The sequence below is a fragment of the Tasmannia lanceolata genome, unplaced genomic scaffold, assembly GCF_043159265.1.
Source record: "Tasmannia lanceolata isolate RefF3 unplaced genomic scaffold, GAP_Taslan_0.1 ptg000048l, whole genome shotgun sequence".
Taxonomy (NCBI): Eukaryota; Viridiplantae; Streptophyta; class Magnoliopsida; order Canellales; family Winteraceae; genus Tasmannia; species Tasmannia lanceolata.
Genome location: NW_027518725.1, coordinates 4,156,891 through 4,165,938, shown reverse-complemented (window position 1 = coordinate 4,165,938; position 9,048 = coordinate 4,156,891). Strand labels below are relative to the sequence as shown.

Here is a 9,048-nt window from a genome sequence, read left to right as displayed (position 1 = left end):
TTCCTACTGGTTCGGAGCTATAAAATGTGGTTCCATAGTTGTTGTGGGGTATAAAATGTGGTTTCGTAGTGGTTCCGGGGGTATAAAATGTGGTTCCCTAGAGGTTCCGGGCTAGAAAATGTGGTTCCGTAGTGGTTCCGAGGTATAAAATGTGGTTCCATAGTGGTAGTGGGGTATAAAATATGGTTCCGTAGTGGATAAGTGGGTATAAAATGTGGTTCCGTAGTGGTTCCGGGGTAGAAAATGTGGTTCCGTAGTGGTTCCGAGATATAAAATGTGGTTCCGTACTGGTTACGTGGTATAAAATGTGGTTCCATAGTGGTTGTGGGGTATAAAATGTGGTTCCGTAGTGGTTCAGAGGTATAGAATGTGAATCCGTAATGGTTCCCGGGGTATAAAATGTTGTTCCGAGGTATAAAATGTGGTTCCGCTGTGGTTCGAAGGAATAAAAGAGTGCTTCCAAGAGTAGGGAACTTATTGTTCCAATTGTGGTTGTATCATTGTAAATGGTTGTTCATATATTACTTTGTATTCAAATTTTATGGGGGTTTAATATTGGTTCTTATCCTAATAGGGTTTGCGAAAATGGTGGAAAGAATGGCTTCTTTTATGTTACACGTTGATGGGTACTTGAAGGATAAAGTATCATTTGAGTATATTGGCGGGACGAAGATGTCTTTAATTGTGAATCGGAATATAAAATTTAAAGAATTTGAGTCTCTAGTTCACCAAAAAATCCATACCACAGCAACCGGTATCTCACAATCTATACAATGTCGATATGTCGTGGATCCATATCAAATCGTGTTGTACGACATTCGAAATGACGATGACGTAGCTATGGTGATGATGCTTTTTGAGAATAGCCTCTTCAATTGTATGAGCCTGTACATAACCAAAGAGTACAGAGTAGGAGGAATTAGTTCTGCACCGATCCCCATCCGGAGGTAAAATATTCAGTAAGGTGGAAATTTTCATTCTTTGAACTCTCATTCCATTACACTATTAGGTGATGTGAAATTTGTCATTGGTCAGGAATATGAGGGATCGAATTCAACATTATGAATATCCTATTTTATATGGAAATATTTGTGATCCTTCTTCTCGTCCTCTTGAACCGCCATTGAACCTCATAAATAAATCCATCCGTGCAGCGTCAGCAACATCTAATCGAAATGACGTTGGTGCTCCGAAGAACATACAAATATTGGGCAGAAACCGAGAAGATACCAATATTCCTCGGAATCCGAATAGATATTCAGTGGACTTGAACGAAGACTATGAGGACCCTATTTTTAATGTGACAGAGGAAAATACATGGTAACATATGAGCACTGCCATGTAATCTTGTAATTACTAATTACATTTACTTCGCCAGTTCTATGTTTCTCTCATACAATATTCATTCTAACGTACTCCCTACTGTGCAGGCACGATGCAGAGTTCAGCAGGGATTTCCATAGTGATATGCATGTTAGTGATGGCATTGAATGCGAGGATGGTAATAGTATAAAGGGTGATGATTCATTTGGTGATGATGACTTCGTTGAGGACAGTGTGCGCGAAGGTGACTTTGGTAAGGAAGATGAGTGCGAAGCTGTACGCCCCCTCGTTGGTGTACAGAACGTTGTGGGCGACCCGTTGTGTAATACATATAGAAGGGAGCGGTTGGAAGTAGATGAGATGGTTGTAGATGAATTAAATGAGGGACGTATAGGACTTGAGGAGATGAAGGTGGGGGGAATCTTCCCGAATTTGAAAGTATTTAAGAACAAAGTGAAAGAGTACGCAATTGAACGGAAGTTTGTATTCGTCCCAGTAGATTCAAAGCCTACAAAATATGCTGTTAGATGCAAGGATAAAAGTTGCCCCTTCAGAATCAGTGGGAGAATTTGTTTGGATCATGTTATGGTAAAACGGTTTGTGCCAGAGCATACATGCTCAGGTACTATGAGGGGTAATGACCATCCCCTTGTCACAGCAGCTTGGGCAGCAGACACCTGTCTTGGGTTATTTCCCTGCCCAGGAGACGTGAGGCCTACTCTGATAAGAGCATACATCAAGGATAAGTGGGGTATAACCATAAGCTATGTGAAGGCTTTCAATGCGAAGGTCATTATACACGAAAAAATGTGTGAAAATGCCGAAGCGTCTTACCGCATCCTTCCTGCATATGCTGAAGAGATGGAGAGATGCAATCCTGGCACCATTATGTGTGTATATCGAAGTCGTCAGCTATGGACCGGTGGAGATAATACATTTGCTCGTTTATTTTGGTCATTCGGCCCTAGCATTCGCGCATTCAGTCGAACAATTAGACCACTGATACTAATTGATGGGACACATTTGCGAGGCAAGTATAAAGGAATTTTATTAGCTGCCACTGCAGTAGATGGTGACGGTGGATTATTTCCGTTAGCATATGCAGTGGTTGAGAATGAGATGTATGAGAGCTGGCTATGGTTTCTTCGTTTACTCCGCCAAAGGGTGATACCAGCCGAAAAAAACAACAACGAATTCACTATTTCCTCTGATAGGATGAAGGGTTTGCCTAGAGCTATAGACGAAGCATTGCCGGGATCATACCATAGCTACTGTATTCGTCACCTCAATGCTAATTTTCTGAAGACCTTTAAGAGTCAAATACTTTGTAAACTATTTTCGAGAGCCGCATATGCTTTAAGGGAGAGAGAATATAAGGAGACGATGGAATGTATTAAAGAGAAGAATGCAAAAGCAGAGAAATGGATATCTGAGATTCCTAAAGAAAAGTGGGCTAATGTATACTTTAAAGGGTCTAGGTGGAATATGTTGACAACTAATGCAGCGGAGTCCTTCAACAACGTATTAAAGGGCGCACGGGAGTTACCCATCGCGGCTCTAGTCGATCACACTAGATGGAAAGTACAAGAGTACTTCCACCTTCGCCGCAAGGCTGCTTCTGAATGGAAAATGCATTTGACCCATAATGCAGAAAAATGGTTAGCCAGATCATGTCTGTATGGCAGTAAGTTCACACCCCGGCCGTGTAGTTGGAATGAATATGAAGTTATATCGTCAACTAATACGGATCGTGTGGACTTAGAGCAGAGAACGTGTACGTGTGGTCTGTTCCAAATTATGGGATTGCCGTGTGGGCATGCCATAGCAGCCATGGGAGTCAACAAGGTGGACAAATATAGGTACTGTCAGGATTGGTTTTTGGCTTCAACTTATCGGACTACATATGACGACGTGATTCACCCTACTTTAGATCGCACACAATGGCCGGAGCCATCCCATGTTTTAGAAGTAGTGTTGCCACCACGAGTAAGAAGACAGCCTGGACGACCCAAAAAAGTACGAATGGAAAGAGGGCTACAATTTGGACAACATCACAACTGCAAATCATGTGGGGAACCTGGACACAACAAAAGAACGTGCAAAAATCCCCCCCTTGTAAATCTTCAGTTAAATATGACGCCCATCGGTCCATCCGCACCTACAGAAAATACGTATGTTCCATTATGACTCACTTGATATGATTTCTCTATCAAACCCATCATTTTATTGATTGTTGCATGTTTTTCTTGTAGGTCCGGTGTCTCATTCGCACCTCCTTTCTTTGCTTAGGGATGGAGTTGTTGGTTTGTTTGTACAAAGTGGCATTGATTTTGGGACTCTTCATACTGCACATAAATATTTACTCACACAGAATTTGTATAAATTAAACGTTATTATAGACTTATAGTATTACATTGGTTGTACAGCTGACCGTGACTGTTGTAAAACTTATCATTAATGTATCATTGGTGTTGGCAATATCATTGGTTTTTACTCACTACCGAAAAGTCAGTCGGCCCACATTGTTTGGATCATCTAAATCGTTCATTTGATACGACATCACATATATTGGGTGTGCTCAAATAATCAGGTCCATCGAATGGAGGTAATCCTTCCATCTGTGGACGAACAAAGTGTACATACGATTACTCGAAAGTCTGAACCTAGCGTTGGACTTCCCAATGACGAGAGCGGAAGCGCAATATCACTTCTTTCCCGTCCGGACGAACAGTAGAGTTGCAAAGTCTACTGGCCGTCCGACGGAAGTCCAGTAGACTTTGCATCTCTAATTGGGATAATTCGGAATTCCGAACCAATTTCCGGACTTCCGACGGAAGCCCAGTAGGTTGGCAACTCTACTGGACATCATTCGGAAGTCCGGACGTTGGGTCGGAGTTTCGAGGCGGAATTCCGAAGGAGTACTCGGATTTCCGACGGAAGTCCAGTAGACTTTGCATCTCTACTGGGCATCATTCGGAAGTCCGAGTGTTGTTTAGGCACTCCGAGCCCTTCGGACTACCGATTGAACTTCGGTTTTCCGAATCGGAATTCCGAAACAACTTACGGACTTCCGACGGGCGTCCAGTAGACTTGCCAACTGACTGGACATCATTCGGAAGTCCGGACGTTGGTTCGGATTTCCGACGCGGAATTCCGAAACAATTTCCGGACTTCCGACGGGAGTTCAGTAGGTTGGGAAGTCTACTGGACTCCCGTCGGAAGTCCGTAAGTTGTTTCGGAATTCCGACTCGGAAATCCGAACCAACGTCCGGACTTCCGACTGATGTCCAGTAGACTTCCCAACCTACTGGACATCATTCGGAAGTCCGGTTGTTGGTTCGGATTTCCGAGTCGGAAATCCGAAACAACTTCCGGACTTCCGACGGGAGTCCAGTAGAGTTGCCAATCTACTGGACATCATTCGGAAGTCCGGTTGTTGGTTCGGATTTCCGACTCGGAAATCCGAAACAACTTCCGGACTTCCGACGGGAGTCCAGTAGACTTCCCAACCTACTGGACATCATTCGGAAGTCCGGACGTTGGTTCGGATTTCCGACGCGGAATTCCGAAACAATTTCCGGACTTCCGACGGGAGTCCAGTGGAGTTGCCAATCTCCTGGGCATCATTCGGAAGTCCGGCTGTTGGTTCGGATTTCCGAGTCGGAATTCCGAAACAACTTCCGGACTTCCGACTGATGTCCAGTAGACTTGCCAACCTACTGGACTCCCGTCGGAAGTCCGGAAATTGGTTCGGAATTCCGACACGGATTTCCGAAGTTCAATCGGTAGTCCGAAGGAGTCCAGTACAACAGCATATATGGTTCCGGACCGGGTTCATGTACGTTACTACACGAGGATCTACCAATTCAATGGGCTTCATCACATGTATACATCATTTCTGGCGCAAGATCATTCAGATTATATATTAATGATGATCATTTGGGTGATGAACTCGTAATGTTAAGAACTTGATGTTTAAAGCACATATCTTTTGTGTCGGATGGAGAAAAGAGTGGAATTGTGGAACATGTCAGTTTACCGGTCCCCACTACATTTTTCATCTTTACCCCAGTACAAAGAGCTTTTTCCCGATCCTGGTCACTCAGAAGCTTTTTTGTGTTTGTTGTTTTTTAAAATATGTTTTATGAGTAAGCTGGGGTTAGGCAGGACCCCGACCAGATATATTTATGGAAACCAAAGATATACATGAAGGAAGAAAACAACCTCCTTACATAAAAGGGGGGAACAAAAAGAGGCAAGAAGCCCAAACAACAACATCCAAACACAGGACAGAACCTGCAAAAACAGCCCAAAACAAAAAAACAAAGCTCGAAGTGATTTCTTTGCGTTTGGTAGGGGCAGAATAGCTTGGAGATGAAGGGGTGGATTTCTGATCATTGAAAAGATTTGCCCAAGGGAGACTTGCAGACCATATAGATCAATCCTCATCCAGAAGGTTGCTATTCAAGGACCAGATGTTGAAGCCATTCCTCATCCACGACTTCTTCAAGTTGCCAGAAACGCTGAAGAGAGCCCGGATTTGGAACAAGCCTTACCTGCAAACAACCACAATTATCATAATGAATAAGTAGAACATTTTGGTGTTTCCCAATTGTGTGCAAAATATCCACTCACCCTAGCAGGTTGATTTCCGCCACCTACTTCAGGAACGAGGAGAGCAAGTATCGGATCACCCGCGAAGCAATTGAACTCTAATGCATGTACAACCAACAACAATGACTCCCAGGTAAGAATGTGAACAACTTATAGGGATACTTTCCCATAGACCCCATTCAACATTTCCGAAAGTAGGGAAGCTCGCATAGCTGTAATATCTTTCTGGGTGAAATCGAGGCTAGCGTCACGGGTAATGTATTCCATCTCTTTCAAAACGAACAGCCCACAGTCGTGGCTGGAAAACATCAAGCAAAACCGAGAAGAAGAATTAATCGTTTACGGAGGTATCGTAAACTGAAGTAATTGCACGTAACATACCTGTTACCTTGTAGGGGCCGATCGACCACTACATCAATGGGGAATGCACTTATATCAATGTCTTTGACCATTCTGAACCATTTAACAAAGTAATCGACCTACAAATCAAGAATTCCGTACGTTAGGGCAGTAGTAAGAAAAAATTAATTACTAATTGCCATACGAATCAAGAGTAGTACTCACAAGGGGTTGCACCTTCCTACAATCTGTGTGACTGTAAAGAGAATCGTAAAGAAGGAAGGTACGATGCCCCATATCCAACACGAGAAGTACCCAATGAACCATTTCAATGTTAATTGGAATGAGTACTTTTCGTATCTCTTGAAGAGGGGTGTTCTCTACACGAGTTACGAATCTGGAACATGCATCGGGACGTTCACATCTTTCGTCAAGAATAACTTGCTGCAACCAAAAAAAGAAATGTTAGAATTGCCCGCAGCTTGGGAAACAAAAATCACTACTTATAAGTTAATTTAATCTCACAGGTAGATGGGTAGCAAGGCAAATGCATGATCCCTTTTTTTTTGTTCGCCAACATTCGTCCCGCAAGTTCAAGTAATCCGTATATACATTAACAATCTACATAACAGACCATAGGTCAACGAGAAGGAATTCTAAGAAGATATGTGTACCAACGCATTATTCACGCTTTACGTTACTAACTGAACCATATAACATCTTACCGGAGATGATATCCACCCTCTACGATCGGTTAGTATAAGCAAGTCTTCTTTACACATGTGGTACCCATCACTGTGAATGACTCTCTCACTGCAAATCGAGTAAAAAGTCAGCTACCTCTATGGTCCTTTGGTCATATAATTGTACTTAAACAACCTATGTATGCAATTAATCGGAGATATTAGAATTAAAAAACAATGTAGGTTGTACGAAAATTTACGTAGGTGGTAGCGCTGCCAATGCATCCACCTTCATCGCTGCAGGCCCGGTGATATTGCGAAGAGCATACATGCTTTTCCGGTTGCTTATGACATACGGTGAACTGACTGCTCTACTAGGTTGTAACTTCCTTCGACGTTGCTTCACATTTTTTTCAATGCTCCCAATAACTTTTTCATCTTCTTTCTTATTTGATTTCTTACTCTTACTGAGGTTCAAATCAGGAGTGTCAACCAAGATAACCATTTTAGCTGCAGCATCCCTGACATCCCTAGTAATTAGGCTATCAATAGAGATATGTTCTACGCTATCATCAACTATGTGTTTCCCCATATCATCTACAAAAACACCATCCCCTACTTCCCCCTTCGCAGTCACTATCTCGGGTTCCCCATCCATATTGTCGGCCTCTCGTTCCCTCTTTCTCGTTATCTTCGTTGGGATATTATTCCCTGACTCCAAACCTTCCCTCTTTATGGAACCTCTCCCGAACAAATGAATTTTTACCTCCCTCATTTCACGTTCAACTCTGGTTAACCTCTCCAACAATGAACTATTTGTAACAGATTCATCTACTTCGGACTTCCCATGTTCCCCTCTTCCTCTCGTACTTCTCCTCCTTCGTTCCCTCCTCTGATATGTCGCAATTGGCCTCATTGGATCCCTCAGTACAGGCAGAGTTTGACCCCTGCAATCCCCCACTGGGACCACAATTGAACCGACTGAATCGCAAGGAATACTACCATCGTCGTGTTGATCATCGAGTCGAAGTAGAGATTCTTCCCTTGCCGTAGCTTCAACCCTCCTAACCACCTGGAATACATTCCATATTACTAATTACAAATACGACTGTAAAAATAACACGAAAGACATACAACGACCAACATGCATTATACTCTCACCTCTACGGCTTTCACCGTCCCATGAATAATAGAGTCAATCAACTGTTGATGCTCCATCTTCTTCGTATTCATCTGAGCGGTCCACTTAAATAGACGCGGATACGCATCAGGAGAATTAGGTGCCCATAACGTGGTATGCTCAAATAGCCATACCTGATATCAAAGTAGATTAGATCCGCATAAGATAGAAAGAAAAAAACTATATGCAATGAATGGAAAATTACCTGTAAAATGATAGAGCAACCCAATATATGTCCCTTTCCACCGAGTGCAGCATGTGAATCTAATGATCTGACCAAGAACTCATGAACGGGAAAAGCCCATGCAACATTTCCTATAGTCTGCAGATCAATATACGGGAAGAGGCAAGAACATGCCTTCTGGTCCCTCTGCGCAAACAAGACAGTGCTGCAGAATAACAATATCAAATGCTTCACAGTCGACTTCACCAAGTCTTCTTCGTCTGAATCCATATCGGCATGAATAACCTTCACCACCTCGTCATAGGTGGCGGTTAGACCCCCAAACCTCCAACCATCCACAGTATCACTGCTAGACCAATCAAATTGCGGCCTTTCCCCAATCATACTTAAACCTAATATTTTAGCTACATCACTAACTAGAAATGGGAGTACGATGCCGCCCAAACAAAAACCTTTCCGTTTGGGATCCCATTTATTTACCATTGTCGTCAAAATCTTCTTCCGCAACTCGACATCTTCGAGGCCCTCATGCAGAACCAAATCTGTAAATGGGGTATCCTTTATGAAATCCCTATGCACATCCCGTAACCGAATATTTTGTAGGGACTCGTGAAAGCGTGATGGACAGCATCTAGATAAGACATATTTCGCCTGCAAAAATGGCACTATTAAACAGTTGAGCGAGAAACAGCAGGAGATGCAGACGGAAAATATAACAGTTACTC

General features: G+C 42.9%; 2 protein-coding genes across 3 annotated transcripts; one reads left to right on the top strand and one right to left on the bottom strand.

The window, feature by feature from the left end:
- Positions 1–585: 585 nt before the first annotated feature.
- On the top strand, positions 586–3,835 carry LOC143864466 (uncharacterized). Its single transcript, XM_077375390.1, has 5 exons — positions 586–947; positions 1,036–1,320; positions 1,431–1,711; positions 1,946–3,494; positions 3,576–3,835. The coding sequence occupies exons 1-5, from the start codon at positions 586–588 to the stop codon at positions 3,610–3,612; spliced, it is 2,514 nt and encodes an 837-aa protein (XP_077231505.1). The 3' UTR covers positions 3,613–3,835.
- Positions 3,836–5,460: 1,625 nt separating this feature from the next.
- Positions 5,461–8,606, bottom strand: LOC143864331 (uncharacterized). 2 transcript variants are annotated; one of them, XM_077375251.1, is made up of 8 exons: positions 8,345–8,606; positions 7,220–8,273; positions 7,002–7,089; positions 6,802–6,897; positions 6,502–6,720; positions 6,319–6,416; positions 5,959–6,235; positions 5,461–5,879 (listed from the first exon to the last, which is right to left on the bottom strand). In XM_077375251.1, the coding sequence occupies exons 2-7, from the start codon at positions 7,873–7,875 to the stop codon at positions 6,088–6,090; spliced, it is 1,305 nt and encodes a 434-aa protein (XP_077231366.1). In that variant the 5' UTR covers positions 7,876–8,273; positions 8,345–8,606; the 3' UTR covers positions 5,461–5,879; positions 5,959–6,087. The 2 variants fall into 2 exon arrangements, with proteins under 2 accessions (XP_077231366.1, XP_077231367.1); XM_077375252.1 differs by lacking the exon at positions 5,461–5,879 and having other exon boundaries at positions 6,084–6,235; positions 6,326–6,416.
- Positions 8,607–9,048: the final 442 nt, after the last annotated feature.